Source organism: Oncorhynchus clarkii, chromosome 27, assembly GCF_045791955.1.
Source record: "Oncorhynchus clarkii lewisi isolate Uvic-CL-2024 chromosome 27, UVic_Ocla_1.0, whole genome shotgun sequence".
NCBI classification, from domain to species: domain Eukaryota; kingdom Metazoa; phylum Chordata; class Actinopteri; order Salmoniformes; family Salmonidae; genus Oncorhynchus; species Oncorhynchus clarkii.
In genome coordinates, this window is record NC_092173.1 from 13,300,928 (window position 1) to 13,328,210 (window position 27,283).

At 43.0% G+C, this 27,283-nt stretch overlaps 1 protein-coding gene across 11 annotated transcripts in view; it reads right to left on the minus strand.

Moving 5' to 3' along the window:
* Positions 1–27,283, minus strand: part of LOC139386136 (arf-GAP domain and FG repeat-containing protein 1-like) — a 47,622-nt gene that overhangs the window by 1,993 nt on the left and 18,346 nt on the right. For 2 of the 11 annotated variants that reach the window (XM_071131580.1, XM_071131570.1), the window contains 10 exons: positions 26,235–26,328; positions 24,770–24,885; positions 23,867–24,029; positions 19,734–19,917; positions 18,465–18,575; positions 17,617–17,703; positions 9,984–10,173; positions 9,568–9,647; positions 1,677–1,778; positions 512–559 (listed from right to left, as the gene is read on the minus strand). In XM_071131580.1, coding sequence (XP_070987681.1) covers positions 512–559; positions 1,677–1,778; positions 9,568–9,647; positions 9,984–10,173; positions 17,617–17,703; positions 18,465–18,575; positions 19,734–19,917; positions 23,867–24,029; positions 24,770–24,885; positions 26,235–26,328 — 1,175 coding nt within the window. The remainder of the gene's footprint in view (positions 1–511; positions 560–1,676; positions 1,779–9,567; positions 9,648–9,983; positions 10,174–17,616; positions 17,704–18,464; positions 18,576–19,733; positions 19,918–23,866; positions 24,030–24,769; positions 24,886–26,234; positions 26,329–27,283) is intronic. The other 9 variants (XM_071131572.1, XM_071131573.1, XM_071131574.1 and 6 more) reach the window with 9 other exon arrangements.

Below are 27,283 nucleotides of genomic sequence, written 5' to 3' on the forward strand. Positions count from 1 at the left end.
AGGCAGTGTACAGAATCCAGGAGGGTGAAAAACTATAAAAAGCTTACAGTCAAAAAAAGCTTAAAGTTGTGCAGTTCAAGGATACTCTTAAATGGTTATCTGGCAGTTTGATGTCCTTTCAACACCAGTTTATAACCTCAGAGCTCAGCTGGAGGACAACAGCTATAGCCAACAGCTATAGGCTGAAAATCTACGACTGTTAGTTAGGCTATTTCTCTTGGCCAGCAGGGGGCAAGAAGGGGTAATCGGCGATGTCACATCACTACAGTCTGGGAGCGTTAGTGGGGCCGGGGGGGAATTGGTGAGGGCAGTTGAGGCATCAGGACCCCCACACTCACATATACAGTAGAAGTAGCACTGGGGTCAGAGGTCAGGGGACACAACACATGCAGTCGGCGAGACAGTCACAGGATGCTCAGGGGAGCTCTAGGAAGCACTGCCACAACCAAGACACAGGGAGGCAGAAAGGAGGGAGAAAAGGAGTGAGCTGGAAGGGGAGGAGGGAACCTACCAAAGTGGGCTGGAGGGTAACCCTGCCCATGCAGAGCCCCCAACAGGCCTGTCGAGCATCACAAGAGCAATCAGACAGAACCATCATAATTTGCACGTAGACATACATACGCACACACCTTCACGCTTATAACAGAAACACTCAGTCACCAACTGTTACTACTTCGACTATATCCTCATTTAGCTACAGACTTTTGTTAATGAATAATGCTGCTGTCTTGTAGCAGCCAAGCCCCAGGCAAAATACTTACTTTAAGATGAATACAATTAGATGAAGTGAAGGCATCTGGTTCATAACCTCATTATGCCCTCTAATGACCATGACCACGAGTCCTTTTACAGGGTTTCAGGTGGTCAATCATCCTCTGTAAAAAGTCATCTAAGAATATGGACTTGTGAGATTTCGGTTGACTGCTAGGCTATTCTTTGAATCTTGCTACAAAGAACATATTTTACATGATCACCTGCCTCAGTTCATTTGTGATATTTTAGCATGACTTTGGAATATAGCTGCCATCTGTGAAACACGTTTTTCTTCCGCACTACCTCAAAATGGCCGCTAACCACGACAGCTAGATCGGCTTTAGTCATAGAGATGTACTTCAGAGCTCATCAACCATCTTTGCAATGGGCCTGCACATGACAGGTTTTGGGTTAAGTGCACCCTCTAACTCAGTGGCCGAGTCCGAATACCCATACTTGCGTTCTAAATAGTATGTTGATTGGGTATGCGCAAAATTGAACGTTTTAGAGTATGTGATATTTCGAAAACGTAGAAAGCTTAAAATACCAGGATGTCATACTCATTTAGGCTTTTCATCAAGTACGAATTCTCTGCATGCTACTGGGGAAGATAATTGTCTTTTCAGACTCCCACATGTATTTGACAACAGCTGATAATCAGATGATCTGATGTGATGTACGAATGGCGGGGAACAACCCAATTGCACATTACATGACACCTAAGTACGCGTGTGTCTAGTATGCTGATATCTGTTGCTTAGTGCATACATTTTTACTAAACAGTTTGTTCTAAACAGTATGTAGTAGGGTTAGTACATAGTATAGAATTTTAGTAAGTAGTAGGCAAGAATGATTTTGGGCAAAGCCTATGGCTTTAGTTTCAAGTACATTGGGTATGCAAAACATCCGTGGCGTGTCCCCACCTGCTGCTGCCATAGCCGCTGCTCTCCCGTTGCTCTGGAAGGGGTTGGTGGTGGCTATCGCCGGGGCAACCGCTGCAGCAGCAAAGGGGTTTGTTGACGGACCTGGCAGAAGGAAAGAGGAGACATCATACTCATATCAGTTCATCTCTGAGTAGCTAAGTGTCTACTTCAGCTCTGTAGAAATTTACGGTCCAATTCTAATCTACCCCCTTCTCCCCAAAGTGTGGAATCGGTCTGCGATGGAAAATGTCTTGTGTGTATATGATCGTATGTTTAGCACAAGGCTGCTTTTGTAATAACCTGAAGTGATACAATGTCTCAGTTTCAAGGTCAAAAGCCTTGTGTTGTATACATCAGTCACATACAAGAACCAACCATGCTTATGACTTGTTGTGAACCTCTCCAGCCGTGATAATAAAGATTGATTTTTTTACTTAAGAGTCCTCAGTGGTGAATTTCCACGACACAGGATGTTTGATCTTGATGCCCCCGGACACTGAGATTCAAGAACATGATGACTGGTACCCCTCAGGCTGACTTTGCCATGCTGATCGTTGCTGGTGGTATTGATGAAAAATACCACCAGCAATAAGAAAGTTGTGTGTGAACTGAAATAAGTTCTGTGTGGACATCGATTGATAATGTTTATAGGGATTCTGAGTGAATACCTAAGCAAGTTCTGTGGGATGTGTTAATGAAGAAAATTTGAAAATAGTGAAGTGTGGTGTGTGAAGATATGAAAGGGGAGATTACTATTACTAAATATGTTTTTTGTTTGTTTTTTTTAGGGGTGGATCATCTTAATATTACAGAAAGATTGTTGCTTCCATCAATGTAATTGTCTTCATTTCCAATCCCCCATATCTTTTTAAAAATAATATACCTTTATTATTCCCCGCAGACCCTACCACCCTTACCCCAATTGGAGTAAACTAATTAACAATAACATTTAGGCTTCAACCTTCAGTTTATACATCTTATACACATTTTACAGACAATCTATTTTACAATAGTTATATTTAGTTTGTTTTTAGTCCTTCCTCTATTTCTGATGTCCATCCAGTTTGATTTCTATTTGTAACTGTGCTATTTCACAACATTTCTGAACCTATATACATTTTACAGACCCCGTATCTTTTACATCTTGTTATTAGTCCCACTCTTCAGCTCCATTCAACCCCTCCCATCCATCTCTTAACACCATCCATTTTGGATTTCTATTTGCCATATATATTTTTCAACTGTGCTGTGATGCTTCACAAAAGTACTGAACCTTTCTAATTCTCATAGATTGTAAATTAAAAATAAACATTCTTGCTAAAATAATTATTATATTACTAATCGAATGACTATGCCTTTTCAAATCACCCAGTATTTCTATCTGCAGCGTTAGTTCTACGCAAATGTTGCAATTCCTCAACCATTCCTGGACCTGTGACCAAAAACGAGCTACATATGGACAATACCAAAATAAATTATCTAATGTCTCTGCCTCCTCACAGCAAATCTGCAGAGCTGGGAAGATTGTACCCCCATATATATAACATTATATTGGTTGCAAGAATTTTGTATAGTAATTTAAATTGAAAAAATGCAAAGTTTTGAATCTGGCGTTGTTTTGCGTATCAATTCATAAACCATGTGCCATGGAATGGGTACATCGAAAATCTCTTCCCAACTATTTTTCAATGTATATGGCACAGCTGTTAATTTTTTGATATATGTTTATATTTATCACACTTTTCTTTAACCATTTATATTCTGTAATACAGGGCCGACATATAAGTTCCTTGTTTTTTTCCCCTTCTACTTGCCTCTTCCATTTTTGTGGTAATGCTGCAATTAGTTGGTTGTAATTTTAGGTAGAGCAGGCATTTCCATATGTCTGTGTTAGCTGCATGTGTGACAACTCCAACAGTCCTATTTATGATATCATTCACAAAAATTATACATAAAAAAAAACGTATTTTTCAAATACGTTTTTTTTAAAAATCAATTAGTATATTTGAGTTTAACCACAATATTTGTTGTATTATTTGTTCTGTCTTTTCAGGTAGATTAAACTGAAATTGCAATCAACTTTTTAAGGCTAGCTTAAAAAATAACTATATTTTGGAGATGATTTCCTTTTCAAACAACTGAAAGTGAGCAGGTGTAATCTGAATAAAGGGAAAAAGGCCCTTCTTGAACATAGGATGAGACATTCCTACCAATTTACTAGAGAACCAGTTTGGATTTAGTGTAACTTTTGTATGACTGATGCCTTTAGTGAGGTCTAATGCTTTAATATTTAATCATTTCTGCCCTCCGAATGAATATTAGTTATATAAATAGGCCCATTTAACTTTGTCTGGCTTGCCATTCCAAATAAAATTGAATATTTTTTGTTCATATAATTTAAAAAGCAGGTCACTAGGTGTAGGCAAAACCATAAGCAAATAGGTAAACTGTGATATGACTAAAGAGTTCATCAGGGTGATTTTTCCACAAATAGACAGGTATTTTCCTTTCCATGGTAGCAAGATCTTATCTATTTTTGCTAACTTTCTATAAACATTTATTGGAGTGAGATCATTTCTTTATTTTGAGGTTTGTATACAGAGTATGTCCACATCTTCGTCAGACCACTTAATTGGTAAACTACACGGTAATGTAAAATGTGCATTTTTTTTGTGATCCAATACGTAATATTTATCATAATTTGGTTTTAATCCAGAGAGGATAGCAAAAGTATCTAGATCCTATAAGAGGCTGTGGAGAGATTCTAACTGTGGTAAAAAAAAAAAAACATGAATCATCAGCGTACAATGACACCTTAGTTTTTAAGCCACGGATTTCTAATCCCTTAATATTATTTTTTGATCTAATTTTAACAGTTAACATTTTGATGGCAATAACAAATAGATATGCCGATAGTGGACAACCTTGTTTTACTCCTTTGGATAGTTTAAAACTTTGAGATGTAGCCATTATTTACTATTTCTCACCTAGGGTTACTATACATAACTTTAACCCATTTTATAACAGATTACCCAAAATTGAAATATTTTAGGCATTTACATATAAACTCCAGTCGTACTTTATCAAAAGCCTTTTCAAAATCAGATATGAAAACCAGGCCTGGTGTCCCCGATACTTCAAAGTCTTCTATTGTTTCCAGTACTTGTCTTAAATTATCTCCAATGTATCGTCCATGTAAAAAACCTGTCTGATTAGGATGAATAATAGCTGAAAATACTTTTTAAAATTCTATGCGTCAAGCATTTTGCTAGGATTTTTGCATCACAACACTGAAGTGTAAGAGGCCTCCAATTTTTTGAAATGGACTGGATCTTTATATATACCACTTGGGTCCCGTTTCAGTAATAATGATATAAGACGTTCTTGTTGTGTGTCCGATAATCTACTATTTATATAGGAGTGGTTAAAACATGCTAATAATGGTCCTTTGAGTATATCAAAAAACGTTTTGTATACTTCCACTGGTATGCCCTCCAGCCCTGGAGTTTGGTATACTTCCACTGGTATGTCCTCCAGCCCTGGAGTTTGGTATACTTCCACTGGTATGTCCTCCAGCCCTGGAGTTTGGTATACTTCCACTGGTATGCCCTCCAGCCCTGGAGTTTGGTATACTTCCACTGGTATGCCCTCCAGCCCTGGAGTTTGGTATACTTCCACTGGTATGCCCTCCAGCCCTGGAGTTTGGTATACTTCCACTGGTATGCCATCCAGCCCTGGAGTTTGGTATACTTCCACTGGTATGCCCTCCAGCCCTGGAGTTTGGTATACTTCCACTGGTATGCCATCCAGCCCTGGAGTTTGGTATACTTCCACTGGTATGTCCTCCAGCCCTGGAGTTTGGTATACTTCCACTGGTATGCCCTCCAGCCCTGGAGTTTGGTATACTTCCACTGGTATGCCCTCCAGCCCTGGAGTTTGGTATACTTCCACTGGTATGCCCTCCAGCCCTGGAGTTTGGTATACTTCCACTGGTATGTCCTCCAGCCCTGGAGTTTGGTATACTTCCACTGGTATGTCCTCCAGCCCTGGAGTTTGGTATACTTCCACTGGTATGCCCTCCAGCCCTGGAGTTTGGTATACTTCCACTGGTATGCCCTCCAGCCCTGGAGTTTGGTATACTTCCACTGGTATGTCCTCCAGCCCTGGAGTTTGGTATACTTCCACTGGTATGTCCTCCAGCCCTGGAGTTTGGTATACTTCCACTGGTATGCCATCCAGCCCTGGAGTTTGGTATACTTACACTGGTATGCCCTCCAGCCCTGGAGTTTGGTATACTTACACTGGTATGCCCTCCAGCCCTGGAGTTTGGTATACTTCCACTGGTATGCCATCCAGCCCTGGAGTTTGGTATACTTCCACTGGTATGCCATCCAGCCCTGGAGTTTGGTATACTTCCACTGGTATGCCCTCCAGCCCTGGAGTTTGGTATACTTCCACTGGTATGCCATCCAGCCCTGGAGTTTGGTATACTTCCACTGGTATGCCCTCCAGCCCTGGAGTTTGGTATACTTCCACTGGTATGCCCTCCAGCCCTGGAGTTTGGTATACTTCCACTGGTATGCCCTCCAGCCCTGGAGTTTGGTATACTTCCACTGGTATGCCCTCCAGCCCTGGAGTTTGGTATACTTCCACTGGTATGCCCTCCAGCCCTGGAGTTTGGTATACTTCCACTGGTATGCCCTCCAGCCCTGGAGTTTGGTATACTTCCACTGGTATGCCCTCCAGCCCTGGAGTTTGGTATACTTCCACTGGTATGCCCTCCAGCCCTGGAGTTTGGTATACTTCCACTGGTATGCCCTCCAGCCCTGGAGTTTGGTATACTTCCACTGGTATGTCCTCCAGCCCTGGAGTTTGGTATACTTCCACTGAAATGCCATCCAGCCCTGGCGTTTGGTATACTTCCACTGGTATGCCCTCCAGCCCTGGAGTTTGGTATACTTCCACTGGTATGCCATCCAGCCCTGGAGTTTGGTATACTTCCACTGGTATGCCCTCCAGCCCTGGAGTTTGGTATACTTCCACTGGTATGCCCTCCAGCCCTGGAGTTTGGTATACTTCCACTGGTATGCCCTCCAGCCCTGGAGTTTGGTATACTTCCACTGGTATGCCCTCCAGCCCTGGAGTTTGGTATACTTCCACTGGTATGCCCTCCAGCCCTGGAGTTTGGTATACTTCCACTGGTATGCCCTCCAGCCCTGGAGTTTGGTATACTTCCACTGGTATGCCCTCCAGCCCTGGAGTTTGGTATACTTCCACTGGTATGCCCTCCAGCCCTGGAGTTTGGTATACTTCCACTGGTATGCCCTCCAGCCCTGGAGTTTGGTATACTTCCACTGGTATGCCCTCCAGCCCTGGAGTTTTCCCAGCCTTAAAGGCTTTAATTGCACCAAGAAGTTTCTCCTCTTTAATTTGGCCTTCACATGAGTCTTTATGTACAGATGTTAATTTTATATTATTATTAGGACAAAAATCCATACATTTAGCTTCGGTTAGTGGAGATGGAGGAGACTGAAATGAAAACATATTCTTAAAGCACTTTACTTCCTCTTTCAAAATATCATTCGGTGAATCGTGCGTGACTCCATCATTTGTAACAAGTTTCAATAAAACATTTTTGGTAGCATCTCTATATTGAAGATAGGAAAATAACTTGGTGCATTTTCCCCCATATTCCATCCAGTTCGCTTTATTTTTATAATACATTACACTGGATTTACACTTGAATAAGTTCCTCCATTTATTTTTCCTCTAACTTATTCTGTGCCTCGATGGTACAGTTTTTATTGCTATCTAACTGTACTGTTAGTCCTTCAAGTTCCTTTGTTAATATGGACTCAATTATCTAAATTGCTTTTGTTTTATAGATGAGTACTGAATTGCATGGCCTCTAAAGGCACATTTAAAAGTGTCCCATACAGTAAGGGGATCTGCTGTTATCAAGTTATGTCTGAAAAAGTAAGTTATAAATTATTCTGTCCTAGTTCTAAACAATTTATCATCTAGTAGGCTTTGATTAAATTTCCAATATCCCCGCCCACGTGGAATTCTGTAAGAGTAATATATATGCCAATTATGTGATGATCCGACCGCATTCTATCCCCTATCAACACTTTTTAAACTTTTGGTGCCAGAGAGAATGGCATAAGAAAGTAGTCAAGTTGACTAGCCTGATTAAGCCTCCACCATGTATAGCTCACTAGGTCAGGATATTTAAGCCTCCATATATCCACTAATTCCAATATATCATTGACATTCCTGATTTCCTTCAGTGCCTGAGGGCGATAGTTTGTAGTGTGATTTCCTTTCCGGTCCATGGAAGTATTTAAGAGTGTATTAAAATCTCCCACCATAATAATAGAGTCTAGTGTTGCTTGTAGAGTTGATAGATTCTTATATTTTCAGAGAAGCTTGGATCATCATTATTCAGACCGTATAGGTTAATAAGCCTTATCTGTTTAGTGTCCAATAACATATTTAAAATAATCCATCTACCTTGATGATCTGTTTCTCAACAATTGGCACATTTGGATCAAAATTACTGTTCATTAAAACCCCTTTTGAATTTCTTTGTATGTGTGGCCGGAGGCAAAGTACAAAAGGGGGCCTGTCTCAGGGTGAGAAGGGTGAGATAGGAGTCACATGATAGATCTAATGTGAACTATTGCCCTATAACACTGTCTTATAGCTTCACTGTTATATATCATTATATTCCCTCAATGTTTTTCCTCATTATATTCACTCATGAACATATTCGTCTCAGAAATAGCTCTTTGTGTATGAGAAGGATATTTATCCAGTGGACTGCGGCAGGCTGCCGGAATGTGCACCTCCTGATCTCAAGGCTTCTCCTGACTGATTAGAAGACCGGGAGATGTGTGGAGGAGTACAAAGGTTCTGGACTTGGGCTGGGACGATAACACCACCTGCCTAGCAATGGAGATTCATTGTACATCCTCGACTCAGGATTGGGGAGGGCTTGTTTTGGAAAACAATTCTACTACTTGACTGCACTTTGCCCGAAAAAAGCGGCGAAGTGAGGGTGATATAGAGTGGGAACACCTCTCGTAAAACCTGCAGCCTGACGAGGAAGTCTGAGTAAAAGCATGAGCAGGTGTTTTTAGAGCTTTCGTTTTAGTGGACCCCAGCAGAACAGAATCCCAAAGGTATAATAGAGTCAGGCTAAGGGAGAGTGGGAATTGTCATGTAATCAAACTTCGTTTTTTGCCATATATGATTATGCCTAGCTTAAAGCATTACTAATACTTGTCATATTTTGTGTTTCCTTTTTCTTTTCAAGTATTTTGCTGTCTTAGGAACCTGAAGGAAGAAGAGAAAGTCAAAAGCTCCAGCTGAAATGTCATTATCAGAAACCGCTAGAAGCTACTCTGGCAATGAAGATAGCGAGTGGGAGGTGACAGCTTGGCTGTCAACTATGTTTGGATCATAGTCTGTGAACCTTGCAAAATGGGCTATGTTGGGACTATTTGTCCTTGCGTGCGTGTGATAACATTGGAGAACTTACATAAATTAAATTGTGTAATGAAGCATGTGTCTAACTGTATGAAGCGAAGGTCTTAAGGTAAACCTTTCTACTGCAATGGTTTTACAAGTGTAAGCAATAAAGATTGCTTCATTTACTTTGACTTGGAGTCCTTAGGTGGTGAATTTCCATGATAGTTCACTCCCCCTCAGATCGAAAAGTAATGGATGCAAGATAGTGAGTTAAATATGAATAAAACTCCCTATAGTCCACGCTTACATCTATCCAATATTTTTAAACCCAAGGGGTGAGTGAACTAGTGTAGTGCACACTGAAGGGGAAAGGGTAGGGATGAAAAAAAAAAAAAACACACGGAGTGATGTAACTCACCTCCAAAACCCTGGGGCATGCTGGACATACATTGTTGTGCTTGGGCTGACGAGACTCCTGTCACAGTGCCAAACATCCCCCTGGGACACAACACAACACTGGCGTTAGAGTGACCCCATGGACTCACCGTGACAGAGGCTGCATCCCAAATGACAGCCTATTACCTACATGATCAATAGCAGTGGTGCTAAAAGCAGTGCACTTTTAGAGAATAGGGTGCGATTTGGGATCCAACTAGAGAGAGGTGAGAGGGCTGAGTATCATTTTTAAAAATAGATCTACTTGTTGGTACCAAGAAGTTCGCCTTATATAATAAAAAAGATGTGAATGTAAGAAAGACAGACAGAAGGAACTCAAGGCATAGACTAGACGGTAATGGGAAGAGGGTGAATTCATCTGATGGTGTGTTCTCGTACCCTTGAGAAGTGCTGATGGTGTTGTAGACGCTGGTGGCGGGGGCCGACGAGCCGAACACGTTGTCCAGCTCGGCCAGCGCGGCGTAGCGGTCTGCCGCCGACGTACCTGTCAGCTGACTTTGGGGGTGACGCAGTCCTGCCGACGCCACCGGGGGGAGAGAGCCTGGAACCCCGCTAGGGACACTACCTCCTGAAAAAAACATACAGGCTGGTTCACAACACAGGAGGGAGGGAGGGTACTAATTAGTAACTCCATTCGTCTCCCACCCACGACAACGAGAGCAACACATCATGCCAACTCAAAGGAGACCTGCTCCACACTCAAGCAACATCATCATCTTCACAACAGGCTGTGATCTAGTTATTGTAGCTGTTATTTGTATGAACGAACGTATGTGATCTAGAAGTCAGAAATAGAATGCTGGAAGCGACTGGACCATAGTCCTCAAGGTGCAGGTCGGAATAGATATCAAAGCTCGAAGATACCCCAGTGCTAAGAAAGGTGTTTCCACACAGAGGAAATGATGTGACGATTCCCACTCTCCCTTAGCTTGACTCTATACCTTTGGGATTCTGTTCTGCTGGGGTCCACTAAAATGAAGGCTCTAAAAACACCTACTCGTGCTTTTACTCAGACTTCCTATTCAGGCTGCAGGTTTTACGAGAGGTGTTCCCACGCATATCACCCTCACTTCACCTCTGTTTTCGGGCAAAGTGTAGTCAACTAGTAGAATTATTGTTTTCAAAAACAAGATAAGACAGTGCTAAGAAAAGTTTTTTCACACAGAGGTAACCATAGCAATTCAGGTGACAGGTGAGCTGACATTAGGACCAGACAGTGAGATGGTATGACTGAACAGATGGAGCGCAAAAGCGTTGGAATCCCAGAAAGCCCAATTCTAACAGCGGGTTTTTATGAGCACCTGGGGCAGTATGTATCAAGTGTCTCAAGAGTAGTAGTTGCGATTCAGGATCAGTTTTGCCTTTTAGAACACAATGAATTAAATGGAACACAATGGGATTAAATGGAGAGGGGAGACCTGATCCTCGATCAGAAGTCCTGTTCCGAAATGCTTGATACATACGGCCGCAGATTTACATGGTTATGTCTTAAGCTTGCAAAAGGTTTCTCTTGCATGTCTCGAAATAATGTCAAATGACTACTGGTTTTCTCAGGTTGACATTTAGGGAGCTACTATACAGTGCATTCAGAAAGTATTCAGACCCTTTGACAATTTTCCACAATTTGTTTTGTTACAGCCTTAAATTCCCCCCCTCCCCTCAATTTATACACAATACCCCATAATGACAAAACAAAAATCTGAAATATCACATTTCCATAAGTATTCAGAACCTTTACTAAGTACTTTGTTCAAGCACCTTTAGCAGCAATTAAAGCGAGTCTTCTTGGGTATGAAGCTACAAAGCTTGGCACTCCTGTATTTGGGGAGTTTCTCCCATTATTCTCTGCAGATCCTCTCAAGCTCTGTCAGGTTAGATGGGTAGAGTCGCTGCACAGCTATTTTCAGGTCTCTCCAGAGATGTGCTTCAAGTCCGGGCTCTGGCTGGGCCACTCAAGGACATTGAGTCTTGTCCCGAAGAAGGTTTTCGTAAAGGATCTCTCTGTACTTTGCTCTGTTCCTCTTTGCCTCGACCCGGACTACTCTCCCAGTCCCTGCCGCTGAAAAACATCCCCACAGCATGATGTTGTCACCACCATGCTTCACCGTCGGGATGATATTGGCCAAGGTGATGAGCAGGGCCTGCTTTCCTCCAGACGTAACGCTTGGCATTCAGGCCAAAGAGTTCAAATCGTGGTTTCATCAGAACAGATAATCTTGTTTCTCATGGTCTGAGAGTCCTTTAAGTAACTTTTGGCAAACTCCAATCGGGTTCTTGGTCACGTCCCTGAAGAAGGCCCTTTTCCCCCGATTGCTCAGTTTGGCCGGGAGGCCAGCTCTAGGAAGAGTCTTGGTGGTTCTAAACTTATTCCCTTTAAGAATGATGGAGGCCACTGTGTTCTTGAGGACCTTCAATGCTGCAGAAATGTTTTGGTACCCTTCCCCAGAGTTGTGCCTCAACACAATGCTGTCTCGGAGCTCTACGGACAAGTCCTTCGACCTCATGGCTTGGTTTTTGCTCTGACATGCACTGTCAACTGTGGGACTCAACTTCGAATCTCATAGCAAAGGGTCTGAATACTTATGTAAATAAACAAGGTATCTATTCTTTATTTAACACATTTGCAAACATTTCTAATAACCTGTTTTCGCTTTGTCATTATGGGGTATTGTGTGTAGATTGATGAGGCAAATTTATTACTTCATTTTAGAATAAGGCTGTAAAGTAACAAAATGTGGAGAAAGGGAATGGGTCTGAATACTTTCCGAGGTTTTATACTCAGTGGTTGTTTAGTCATATTGTCTTTAGTCTTGAAAAAACAGACTCTCGCTGTTTGGACACGGACAGATCCCATTGGTGCACTTCTCAGGGGGGAAACAATGCCAAACACCCTAAATCCAGACAAATAAATGACTACAGTGGTTCCTCAATTAAACGTTTTTACATTTTGCTATGCTGTAATAAAGGCGTGACTTTTTTTTTTTCTTCCATTAGAACAGACTATGGTATTACTTATTATTTTTTAGTGTTGTACTGTTCCAAATGGGCAGAAAAATATTGTAATCTAACAGCACCTGTTTGTCATGCAACAGTATCTCTTGCGCTTTTGACAATGATTTTACATGACGCCTAATTCACATTAGTAAAAATCCAAATAACTTCACAGATCTTCATTGTAAAGGGTTTAAACACGGTTTCCCATGCTTGTTCAATGAACCATAAACAATTAATGAACATGCACCTGTGGAACGGTTGTTAAGACTAACAGCTTACAGACGGTAGGCAATTAAGGTCACTGTTATGAAAACTTAGAACACTTAAGAGGCCTTTCTTCTGACTCTGAAAAACAACAAAAGAAAAGATGCCCAGATTCCCTGCTCATCCACGTGAACGTGGCTTAGGCATGCTGCAAGGAGGGTTGAGGACTGCAGATGTGGCCAGGCAATACATTTCAATGTCCGTACTGAGACGCCTTAGACAGCGCTACAGGGAGACAGGACGGACAGCTGATCATCCTCACAGTGGCAGACCACATGTAACACCTGCACAGGATCGGTACATCCGAACATCACACCTGTGGGATAGGTATAGGATGGCAACCACAACTGCCCGAGTTACACCAGGAATGCACAATCCCTCCATCAGTGATCAGAATGTCTGCAATAGGCTGAGAGAGGCTGGACTGAGGGCTTGTAGGCCTGTTGTAAGGCAGGTCCTCACCAGACCTCACCGGCAACAACGTCGCCTATGGGCACAAACCCACCGTCGCTGGACCAGACAGGACTGGCAAAATGTTCTCTTCACTGACGAGTTGTGGTTTTGTCTCACCAGGGGTGAAGGTTGGATTCGCGTTTATCATAGAAGGAACGAGCATTACACCGAGTTCTGTATTCTGGAGCGGGATCGATTTGGAAGTGGAGGATCCGTCATGGTCTGGGGTGGTGTGAAATGTCTGGGAACTTGCAGGTGCCTTGGTGGAAGAGTGGGATAACTTCTCAGAGCAAGAACTGGCAAATCTGGTGCAGTCCATGAGGAGGAGATGCACTGCAGTACTTAATACAGCTGGTGGCCACACCAGATCCTGACTGTTACACACCCCCCCCCCCCCCCCGCCCCCGTACAGGGACACATTATACCATTTCTGTTAGTCACATGTCTGTGGAACTTATTCAGTTTCTCTCTCAGTTGCTGAATCTTGTTATGTTCATACAAATATTTACACATGTTAAGTTTGCTGGAAATAAACGCAGTTGACAGTGAGAGAACGTTTATTTTTTTTGCTGAGTTTACTTATATCCACTAGGCTAATAAATAATACATGTACCTTTCATTTATTTAATTAACATAAATCATGTTATTTCAAGTTATCCCTTTGGAGCGCATGCAAAAGGGATTTGGAGTTGTTGAACGTGAGTGACAATTTATCACAATTGAATTTAAATGAACTGAATGATGAGGATGAACAAGAAGAGGGTGATTGAATTTAGAACAATAGTGTAAGAATAGCTCTTCCTCTGCACACACAAAAAAAAAAAGCATTTTTTGTTTGATTTTTTACTTCATCAGAAGAAGCTCTAACTGGACTGTAGCCTATTACTTACTAAAACTGTTAAAGGTTTTTATTCTAAGAGAAACTAAAATGTTATATTCCATAATATTCTTAAAATATATGTTTACTAAATATACGCAAGTGATGTCTGTTAAATTAACAAGTTGATGGCGCAGCCATATAGCCTCGGCTACTAAGCACAGATACATAATACATAAATAAAACAGCTTTTCAAGACCTGAACTATTTAATTTGTGTTTTATTTATTATGTTTGAAGCCTGAAATGTGGCAAAAGGTCGCAAAGTTCAAGGGGGCCGAATACTTTCGCAAGGCACTGTATATTGAAGTAGGCCTTTATGCCAATAAGTAAGATACGTTAAGACAGCTACAGAAAACAGGACTGTGAAGCCTACAGTGCCATGTCATTTCAAAAACCATTCCAATAAAAACCTTGAACCCACCTGTCCCTGACTTTTCCTAAATATGTGTATTTTACACACTAGCAGTAGGCCTACATTGAGATAAATACCATAAAACTTCCAGAGAATGTTATCCTCAATCTGCCATGAAGGTCTGCTGCACCATATGCATATTAACAGTAGAATAGCCGGGAACCGATGAGTTGACTACCAATAGCCGCCAGTCTAATAAATCAATGTAATACATTGCTCAAAAAACAAAAGGGAACACTTAAACAAGACAATGTAACCCCAAGTCAATCACACTTCTGTGAAATGAAACTGTCCACTTAGGAAGCAACACTGATTGACAATACATTTTACATGCTGTTGTGCAAATGGAATAGACAACAGGTGGAAATTATAGGCATTTAGCAAGACACCCCCAATAAAGGAGGGGTTCTGCAGGTGGGGACCACAGACCAGTTCTCAGTTCCTATGCTTCCTGGCTGATGTTTTGGTCCCTTTTGAATGCTGGCGGTGCTTTCACTCTAGTGGTAGCATGAGACGGAGTCTACAACCCACAGAAGTGGCTCAGGTAGTGCAGCTCATCCAGGATGGGACATCAATGCGAGATGTGGCAAGAAGGTTTGCTGTGTCTGTCAGCGTAGTGTCCAGAGCATGGAGGCGCTACCAGGAGACAGTACATCAGGAGACGTGGAGGAGGCCAACAACCCAGCAGCAGGACCGCTACCTCCGCCTTTGTGCGAGGAGGAGCACTGCCAGAGCCCTGCAAAATGACCTCCAGCAGGTCACAAATGTGCATGTGTCTGCTCAAACGGTCAGAAACAGACTCTGTGAGGGTGGTATGAGGGCCCAACGTCCACAGGTGGGGGTTGTGCTTACAGCCCAACACCGTGCAGGACGTTTGTCATTTTTGTGTGATTTTGTTGTCAGCACATTCAACTATGTAAAGAAAAAAGTATTTAATAAGAATAGTTCATTCACTCAGATCTAAGATGTGTTATTTTAGTGTTCCCTTTATTTTTTTGAGCAGTGTATATACAATCACAAAGAAGTCCATTCATATTTTGTTTTATTTATTTATAATTTATTTATTTATTTTATTTCTAAATAACAGAATAGCGTGTTTTAACATTTATTGATCTGTGCTGTAGTAGCTGAGGCTATGGCGGCACCATGAAAATGAAATTAACTTGTTCATTTAGCAGACATCACATGCTTATATTCCCCAGGCTTTTACAATATGAATGATGGAACACAACAGAATAAAAACAGAAAGGATATTTTCCCCAAATGGGTATTTGCTGATTGTCATCAGTAGGCATGGAGCTGTGGTTATTCTAGGATTTTTTTTGTTTTGTTTTTGAAGGAGAAACCATCTGTAAAACATTTTGTGTTGTTTGGCAAAACTAGCTTCATTAAAAACCTTGGAATATGCTCTTTCGGATAGGGTATAGCAATCAAAACATCTGGTCTGCATGCTCTGTAGAATTATTTGGAGAAGTAAGCAAGCGCTAACAAGCTTCAAAAAGACACCCTCAAAGCTGCCCTCTAGTGGTTGACAGTAAAATACTATGATGTCATTCACTCCAAAATGCCATACCATTCCGCAGCATCCTGCAAGCTGTGCTATTATACAACTTTTAAATGAGGACCCACTGTACCTGCTGGTTCTGAAAGGATGGGACCCGGATTTGATCTATTCTACACCATGCATGAGCTCATCATCCCCAACCCGATAGCAATCTCACTCTACTCAACGAATCTTGAAGTCTGCGAAACACAGTGGAGGCTGGCTCGCAGCAGGGAGAGGTTAACCTTGCTCCGTTTTTTTTGTCAGAGCTAAAGATGGTGTCCAGATCAGCCAGAGCTGCGTATCTATCGGTGGGGACGCTAGTAGTGCCTCTGTCTCGGTCTTTCACCCCATTGGGCGTTCCTGCGGTGGAGGTTACTCTGGGTCTGGGACTGGGAGGAGGAACTGAAGCATCCAAAGTCGACGCTTCGGGATTTGGGGAAGTGGTAAAAATGTGCTAAATTGCTATCGTTAGCTAGGCCTCCCCCGAGGAAGTGCTACCTGCGAGAGAGAAAGATGACAGAGGAGTCACACAACAGGGGCCTGGGGGGGTGTGTTCCTGACTGTGCAGTGTAAATCTAGGGGGCTGGATTGAACACTGTGTGCTACTGGAGGCAGGCAGCATCAACAGAACACAGCAGTGTCATCTTTCATTTACAACAGCACTGTGCTTCGTCTGACCTGAAATCAATGGAAAGGATTTGCATTATACTGCCGAGTAGTATAACTGTCAGATCTAATGGAGTCAACGGTGTCAGACTTGAAATGAGCCCAACAGCACTCATGGTCCTTAGTCTGACTGTACCAAGAGCCACACAGTAACTTCAAGTGTGTTTGTAGGATGATCGTAGCCTTTCTTAACAATCATCTTACCCTGAAGGTTAGTTAGGCACAGAGACTGAGGTTGGTCACTGTCTGACAAAACAGCGTGAGAGAGTTGAAGTAAAGGAAGAGAAGGAGCATCACTTCACTGGGAGTGGTTTGAGGGTAGAACCTGACAGTTGCTATGGAATAAGAAATCCTGTCTACTCTCCTGTCTGACAAATTAACATACCTACAGTGAATCATCGAATTGCCTACACTGTTACAAGATCTTAGTACAATACATAGGTGGAGAAATATCTTTAGATTAATCATCTCAAATCATTCTTAAAATGATCTTCTGCAGGATAAGAATTCCAGAGGCCGAGGTAATAATTGCCCTTATTTTCTTCCAATAGCTGGCTGCAGTTTAGACTGCATGACATCATGTTAGTTTGCACCAATGTCCTTGTACTTCTGGATATGAACAGGTCAGCAAACGTCAAAGAGCATACAACACACGCATCCATAGACAGACAGGCACACACACACATCAATAGGAACAACCATAGACATTGATTTGGGAAAATCTTTAGAGCCTACCAGACAGACAGAGGGGAGAAAGGGCAGTTAGGTGTTAGCTAGAGGCTGAGCCCAGAACTTACTGTGAGCACCTGCACCCGGGTGAGGGAGAGCAGTGCCAGCGGTGGCAAACTCACCCACACTGCGGCTAGATGAGATGGACGTGAACGCTTGCAGCCAAAACAGGAGGGGGGCGGAGGGGAAATGAGTACCAGAGAGACAGGGTGGGGGGAAAAAGAGAAAGAAATATAAACCAAAAGGGGGAAGAAAGTGTGTGAACATCACCCAAAAGCAAAATGAAATCATAACGGAGCGAATGGAGTCAGTGTTAAAGCGGAGGCCAGGCAGTGTGGTGGTCAGTGTGAGTGAGAGCAGGAGCCTTGAGAGAGAGGGGGGTGCATCTCCATAGTCTAAAGTGGTTTCCTCTCATCATCTGCACAGATCTGGAAAACATATAGGCTAGTTGAAAGCAGACATGAGAGATAGAGGTCTAACTGTACATTTGTTAGATTCTTTCAGATCAGTGCGGATGAAAGAAAGGAGACAAGGAGAGGACGCCACTGTAGTGTTGAGATGCACCCAAAGAGCAGTGCATTCCCATTCAACACAGTGTAGAAGTCAAGAGGTCATCTGCAGACTGCAGGCATTAGTCTCCAACAGAGGGCAGTGTGGTACATTCAAAGGTAATTCCCTTGACTGTGGGTGGGGAAACCAGCCAGTGAGTGAGCTTATGTGGCTTGAGCAGCCAGCCAGCTAGCAAATACAGATAATGAGAGTGAAGAAATGAATAGAGCGGAGTGGAGCCATGGACCAGGACGGTGAGAAGTGAGTGACAGACAAACAAACACATATGGAGATCTATGTCCTAACATAAACACAGACAAAACGGACACAAAAACAGGTCACGACAGGTGAATGGAGCATGCTCTACCTGTATGTGAGGTCTGGAAAGGGGCTTGGGGTGCAGAGGGGAAAGCACCCGATGGACCCGCACTCCCAAACGCATCAAAGTTAGCAAAGTCTGCGTGTGCGTTCTGAGCAGCTGGAGGTTTGTATGAGGGTCAGACACACGAAAAACAAAACAAAAGGACAAACAAAACAGGACACAATGAATGAGATGATTAATGGGATGCACATAACACATACTGCATCCCAAATGGCACCCTCATCCTATAGCGCACTGCTTTTGACCAGAGCACCCTGGTCTAAAGTAGTGCACTAAATAGGGTATAGGGTGCCATTTGGGATGATCCGACCGAAATGACACATTGAGAGATACGGAACTAAACTAGATGGAGCTAATGACAGACTGGCACCAGATGACAATGACAAACCAAAAACGGATGTGATGATGACAGGTTCACCTTCTCCTATAGGGCACCGCCCTGAACCTAAGCTCATGTTCCCTTCTAGTGTGTGTGTGTGTCGCTGTCTGGGTTCAACGTTAAACCCATTTTAAATCTAGCATAGGTGGGCTTCCTGTGAATCTCCTGATTTATTTTGTCGAAGTAGTAGAAAGATAAGAAAGGATTGCTAGGTATAGTGCTTTTTGATAAGGGTGTAGGTTATTGGCCACTTAATATATATTTTTTAAATCCTATTTTAAGTATCAAATTGTAATGTGCCTTTTTTGAGTGAGTGTGTGTGTCTTTAAGCCTCGTGTGTGTGCTTACTTGGTGCTGCCTCTCTGCCCACACTACATGAAGTTCGAACTTTATAGCTCTTTGAGGATGAGAAAACATGATCCTCTGAGCAAACACAAGCTAACAGCTTCACACTAGCCTCATTAGTAACCATGGAGACTGACGGCCCAGAGCCCTGTTAGACTTCTATAGTGTCTGGCGATGCTTTACATAGACCAGTGTGATGGACAACAGGCGGGGGGGGGGGGGGTTCCTGTCAAGGAGTAGTAAGAAAAAGTGATGGCCAATACTCTTAAAATTAAGAAAATGATAGTCTAAATCTTCTTCCACTACCATAAAACACTTTGGACAGCTGAAGAAAGCATCCAAATATTTTTCAGGAAAGTTACTTTTTATAATTCCATAAGTATGAGTGTATCATTGAGTATAAGTATCATTGACCATTTAAGTCTATCCACTATGCAGTAGATGTAACCACCGTGCCTGGTGTTTTTCTGACTCAAGGTGTAGTGACCGCTCCAGGGACCGGTGCAGCTCATGACACTCCTCCTGCTTACCTGGGTGGCTGTTGAAATGTGCAAAGTTGGCAAAGTTGGCTGCCAAGCCTGCTGTGGTCTGCGAGTGGGACGGAGCGGCGAAAATGTCTCCGCCCAGGTCGCTGAGGAGGTCAAACTTCTTGTCGTGGAACTGCTGCTGCTGGCTCAGCTGGAGGGCCTGGGCCGCACGGCTCCCCACCGGAGACTGCAGAGACACAACAGGGCTGTGTTCATTAGGGCATGACATAGCAAACAGAATACAAAAACACGCATTTCTTATTGGACAGAAGTTCAGATGGAACTTCCCTGATTCACTCCATTTTGTGCTAAACATGACTGTTACCTCAAAGATATATCTGCACTTCACACTGGTTATCTTGTTGAAACCAACTCACAGAGATATATTTAGACTACTAGAGCCAGAAGGGTTTCCTGAACACATGACATGACCAGAAACAGCTTCTATCTCAAGGCCATCAGACTTAAATAGCCATCACTAGCCAGCCTCCACCCAGAAACCTGCCCTGAACTTAGTCACTGTCACTAGCCAGCCACAACCAGGTTACTCAACCCTGCACCTTAAGAAGCTGCTGCCCTATGTACATAGACAAGGAATCACTGGTCACTTTAATAATGTTTGCATACCGTTTTACTCATTTCATATACAGTACCAGTCAAAGGTTTGGACACACCTACTCATTCAAGGGTTTTCTTTATTTTTACTATTTTCTACCTTGTAGAATAATAGTGAAGACATCAAAACTATGAAATAACATATGGAATCATGTAGGAACCAAAAAGTGTTAAACAAATCTAAATATATTTTAGATTCTTCAAAGTAGCCACCCTTTGCCTTGATGACAGCTTTGCACATTCTTGGCATTCTTTCAACCAGCTTCACCTGGAATGCTTTTCCAACAGTTTTGAAGGAGTTCCCTCATATGCTGAGCACCTGTTGGCTGCTTTTCCTTCACTCTGCAGTCCAACTCATCCCAAACCATCTCAATTGGGTTGAGGTCAGGGGATTGTGGAGGCCAGGTCATCCGATGCAGCACTCCATCACTCTCCTGCTTGGTTAAATAGCTCTTACACAGCCTGGAGGTGTGTTGGGTCATTGTCCTGTTGAAAAACAAATGATCGACCCATCTGATTTGCGCTTAGTGGGACTACGATTGCTGCAGAATGCTGTGGTAGTCATGCTGGTTAAGTGTGCCTTCAATTCTAAATAAATCACAGACAGTGTCACAAGCAAAGCACCCCCACACCATCACACTTCCTCCTCCATGCTTCACGGTGGGAACTACACATGTGGAGATTATCTGTTCACCTACTCTGCGTCTCACAAAGACATGGCGGTTGGAACCTCATCAGACCAAAGGACAGATTTTCACCGGTCTAATGTCCATTGCTTGTGTTTCTTGGCCCAAGCAAGTCTCTTCTTCTTATTGATGTCCTTTAGTAGTGGTTTCTTTGCAGCAATTCGACCATGAAGGCCTGATTCACACAGTCTCCTCTGAACAGTTGATGTTGAGATGTGTCTGCTACTAGAACTCTGTGGGCTGCAATTTCTGAGGCTGGTGACTAATGAACTTATCCTGGGTCTTCCTTTCCTGTGCCAGTCCTCATGAGAGACAGTTTCATCATAGTGCTTGATGGTTTTTGCGACTGCACTTGAAGAAATGTTTAAAGGTCTTGACATTTTTTGGATTGACTGACCTCCATGTCTTAAAGTAATGATGGACTGTCATTTCTCTTTGCTGTTTTCGCCATAATATGGAGTTGGTCTTTTACCAAATAGGGCTATCTTCTGTATACCTCCCTACCTTGTCACAACACAACTGATTGGCTCAAACGCATTAAGAAGTAAAGAAATTCCACAAATTAACTTTTAACAAGGCACACCTGTTAATTGAAATGCATTCCAGGTGACTACCTCATGAAGCTGGTTGAGAGAATGCCAAGAGTGTGCAAAGCTGTCATCAATGCAAAGGGAGGCTACTTTGAAGGATCTCAAATATATTTTGATTTGTTTAACACTTTTTTGGTTATTACATGATTCTATTGTGTTATTTCATAGTTTTGATGTCTTCACTATTATTTATTCTACAATGTAGAAAATAGTACAATTAAAGAAAAACCTTGGAATGAGTAGGTGTGTATATATACAGTGCCTTGCGAAAGTATACGGCCCCCTTGAACTTTGCGACCTTTTGCCACATTTCAGGCTTCAAACATAAAGATATAAAATTGTATTTTTTTGTGAAGAATCAACAACAAGTGGGACACAATCATGAAGTGGAACGACATTTATTGGATATTTCAAACTTTTTTAACAAATCAAAAACTGAAAAATTGTGCGTGCAAAATTATTCAGCCCCCTTAAGTTAATACTTTGTAGCGCCACCTTTTTCTGCGATTACAGCTGTAAGTCGCTTGGGGTATGTCTCTATCAGTTTTGCACATCGAGAGACTGACATTTTTTCCCATTCCTCCTTGCAAAACAGCTCGAGCTCAGTGAGGTTGGATGGAGAGCATTTGTGAACAGCAGTTTTCAGTTCTTTCCACAGATTCTCGATTGGATTCAGGTCTGGACTTTGACTTGGCCATTCTAACACCTGGATATGTTTATTTTTGAACCATTCCATTGTAGATTTTGCTTTATGTTTTGGATCATTGTCTTGTTGGAAGACAAATCTCCGTCCCAGTCTCAGGTCTTTTGCAGACTCCATCAGGTTTTCTTCCAGAATGGTCCTGTATTTGGCTCCATCCATCTTCCCATCAATTTAACCATCTTCCCTGTCCCTGCTGAAGAAAAGCAGGCCCAAACCATGATGCTGCCACCACCATGTTTGACAGTGGGGATGGTGTGTTCAGCTGTGTTGCTTTTACGCCAAACATAACGTTTTGCATTGTTGCCAAAAAGTTCAATTTTGGTTTCATCTGACCAGAGCACCTTCTTCCACATGTTTGGTGTGTCTCCCAGGTGGCTTGTGGCAAACTTTAAACAACACTTTTTATGGATATCTTTAAGAAATGGCTTTCTTGCCACTCTTCCATAAAGGCCATATTTGTGCAATATACGACTGATTGTTGTCCTATGGACAGAGTCTCCCACCTCAGCTGTAGATCTCTGCAGTTTATCCAGAGTGATCATGGGCCTCTTGGCTGCATCTCTGATCAGTCTTCTCCTTGTATGAGCTGAAAGTTTAGAGGGACGGCCAGGTCTTGGTAGATTTGCAGTGGTCTGATACTCCTTCCATTTCAATATTATCGCTTGCACAGTGCTCCTTGGGATGTTTAAAGCTTGGGAAATCTTTTTGTATCCAAATCCGGCTTTAAACTTCTTCACAACAGTATCTCGGACCTGCCTGGTGTGCTCCTTGTTCTTCATGATGCTCTCTGCGCTTTTAACGGACCTCTGAGACTATCACAGTGCAGGTGCATTTATACGGAGACTTGATTACACACAGGTGGATTGTATTTATCATCATTAGTCATTTAGGTCAACATTGGATCATTCAGAGATCCTCACTGAACTTCTGGAGAGAGTTTGCTGCACTGAAAGTAAAGGGGCTGAATAATTTTGCACGCCCAATTTTTCAGTTTTTGATTTGTTAAAAAAGTTTGAAATATCCAATAAATGTCATTCCACTTCATGATTGTGTCCCACTTGTTGTTGATTCTTCACAAAAAAATACAGTTTTATATCTTTATGTTTGAAGCCTGAAATGTGGCAAAAGGTCGCAAAGTTCAAGGGGGCCGAATACTTTCGCAAGGCACTGTATATATATATATATATATATATATATATATATATATATATATATATACACACACACACACACAAACACTATTCAACGTATTCTACAGATATACTAAATATTATATACACATACTGTCCATACATCACACATACTCCGGACTCCTAATATTTATATGTTTCTTCATTCCATTCCTTTACTTTTAGATGTGTGTGTTGTTGTGAATGGTTAGATATTACTGCACTGTTGGAGCTAGGAACACAAGAATTTCGCTACACCCACAATAACATCTGCTAAATATGTGTATGTGATGAATAAAATTTGATTTGGTTATGGAAAAAGTTGTATGGCCTGTTATCAGCCAGCTGAGTAACCAGTATGTGTGTGTCTTACCTGACTGGGTGTGTGCTTGTTGAGGTGCAGGGTGGGGGCGGACTCCCCCAGCAGTGTTTTGAGGGGTCGGACTTCGGGAGTGCTGCTGGTGCTGCTGGCTGACGAGCCTGAGATTGAGGCATGGACCGAAGCCACCACTTTGGCCTGCTCCGGGGGAACAAACCTAATCATAACAACAACGGTGATCAATTGGTTACACAGCAGCAGGGTTCAATTCAAATGGACTCCTATAACCCAGCATCTCAGAGTAAGAGAGCTGATCTAGGATCATAATGAATCAGATTACATGGACAAGGGGGGACCTGATCCTAGAGCAGCACTCCTACATACAGCTCCTGAACATTAAAACAGAAAATGTCTGTTTACTGTTGGCTGCTCCTGTGAGAACATTTATGCTGCATGGTACGAGCTGGTACGAGGTAGACGGCAAACTAGATGTCATTGTTTTCGATGAGAGCACAACGGGAAATGACGTCAGCCGCCATGGTAGACCGGACTTGCCTGCAAGAGTTCAAATATTGTAACTTTTTCCATCTGTCATAGCGTTGTTTTCTACCGGATGTTGATTTGCACTTCGTTTACTGTAATCACCATCACCATAGCAACGCATACCGTCGGGCTGGCTTGCTATTGCCGTTACCCTCTTGCTTTCTTGTCCTGCAAAGCCGACTGGTATGACGGTTTTAACTAACGCATACAGTAACCTAGATATCATCCACTAAATACACGTGTTGTTACTGATGCAAAGTGCCTTCCTGCTCGAGGGCCAACTGCAGTGAGCTGCCAGTCTCCAGGGATTCCTCATGCAGTGAAGCGAGGCGCCCCAAATGGTGCCCTATTCCCTTTTTAGTGCACTCCTTTTGGCCAGAGCCCTATGGACTCTACTCTACAGCAGCCACTCACCATCTCTTCTTCTCGTATTTCTCCTGAAGGAACTCCTTGACTTTCTGGGGTTCTCTGAAGTCCGGTATGGAGGCCGTTCTGTCGTCGTAAAGCCCCAGCCATATCTGTTTACATGACTAGAGAAGACAGACGAGAGAGGGGATGGACAGAAACGGCAGAAAAACGTGGTGGTGAAAAATGTAAGGTGAATAAAAGTCACAGGTTAATCAGAAGATGTGGTTCATCACCTTTAGAGAGGAAAAAGACAAACATGAAAAAAAGAGACAACCCTTCGACACCTCCAGGCAAAGACAGCAGCAGAATGTAGCACATTCAGGAACACTCTTGGGAGCCCGGAAATGGAGAGATCTACAACCAACTTGCACCAAAGTGCTAAGAGACGTTACAGTACACACAGACACCTAGGATTTTACAATTAGAAGCAGACAAACAGAACACATAATGAAACATAGACGGACGGCTGGACAGAGAGAGAAAGGAGACAGAGAGAGTGAGAGAAAGACAGGCACACACTATTTAAAAAGTGGAGAGACAGCAGCAGACAGTAAAGTCAAGGCGGAAGATAACATGTCCTCGAAGGCTTGTGTCGGTGTTTCCAATAGGCCTAGAATATTCTTCTCACATAAAGCACCTAACACGCATAGCCTGCAGAACAGCAACAAGGACAAGCACAGGCTCAATTTTGTACCACTACCTCCCATATCATCTAGCAGAAGCGCATTACTCCAATTTGAAATCCGCAGCAGATTAAAGTGTGTGTGTGTGTGTGTGTGTGCGCGTGTCAGGACCAACGTGTGGAACGCATGAGAAAGCATCAGAGCACCATCTCCTGAAAGAGCTGCTCTGTGTCTGTTTTGCCGTGGCCACCCAGTCGGCACGCCACCACGCTATTCTCAGCAAACACACAAATCCCACTTTACAGGATTAGGGGAAATATCTGTGGAATGTCACCCAAAACCAAAAGGGGGAAAGATGAGGCCGACCATATAGGATTCTGGAACACAAAGTAAGGAATTCCATGATCTAGGGTTAGAATAAGTTTCAGGGCATTGAGGGCAAGGAGTCAGCCAGCCAGCGCTCCTTAGAATAGATTTAAGAAGTGGAGCTACGAAAGGTGGCCTAGCTTGGAGGACAATGGAAGTTGAATAGAAACATAGGCTACTAGCCTGGTTCCAGATCTGTTTGTGTGTCTGGCCATCACAATGGGCATAGAGGTCAGAAAGAGAGCATAAACAGATCTGGGACCAGTCTAGAAAAACACTTCATCATCATTATAAACATATGGGTTTCTGCATTCTAGTCTCCATCAGGGTGCTAAAAACTGGAAGAGCTGGACAGTGACAACAGAAAGAAAAAAAACTGTTTGCTTCCCTTTGGTTCCTAGTGAATACGACCCAGGCAGACATCAGCCATGATGACAACAGTCCTGGGAGGTCTGTGGGGCCTGGTCGCCATGCCAGCCTACCTCATTGCCGTGTTTCTGGAGGAACTCGATTTCCTGTTGCGTGAAGGTCGTCATGGAGATGGACTTCACTCTGTGGGGTGGGTTCAGCCCTCGCCTGAGGACAGGAGAGGGAGGAGAGAAGAGAAGGGGGGAAGAGGAGTGGGAAGAGGGGAGAGGTGAAAGAAGAGGAAGATGGGAGAGAAGAGGAATAGGAGGGGGGAGAGAACAGTGGAGAGAGGGAAAGAGGAGACAAAGAGGGAAGGGGGTTAATTAAATTGTAAAGCATCACACATGAAGAGCCCTCCCATTAAATAGGATCATAAGATCCAGATCCCTGTACCGACTCCTACTCAGACTGGAATGATTCATTAGGAACGTGCTGAGTTCTGCTGGGCTTATTACTGCAGAATCTGGGACAAGGACAGAGCAGAGACATCACTAGAGAGGAGGGCGAGAGAGAGGAGGGGGAGAGAGAGAGCAATTCTTCCCTTGTATAGCCTAACAAAACAGGGGGAGCGTGAGGGAGCGAGAAATTCTACCCTTGTATAGCTTAACAACACGGGTACTGAACCCCGGGTTGCCGTCACGACACACAAGACATAACTGTTAGTTCACTGATCTCAATCCTAAATGGTAGGCCTCGATCTAAGAATCAAGACTTGTCTTTCAGTCTCATGCAAGGTTACTTATTAGGCAATGCTCGTTAAGTGACTTAGCTCTGCTACACTTGAAGGGAGTTAGCGTTAGCCTAGGTGTGTGTGTGTGTGTGTGTGTGTGTGTATGTATATATATATATATATATATTAGTGTGTGTGTGTGTGAGAGAGAGAACGAGTGTTTGATGAAAGTGTGTGGGCTTTTAAAGTATGTGTTTGCATTCCCTTGTGATGTGTGAGTGAGCACAAGACATCAGGGAGGCTGGTTTCCTGCCTCCATTTCCTGTGCACGGCTCTGCTCCTGTGTGCCTGTGTGGGCGTGCGTGCCATTTCAAGAGAGGAGAAAAAAAAAGTCTGCTGAGGAACAGCTGAAACTGTAACCCGTGTCACTCAGGTCACCTGAGCCTCAGCACT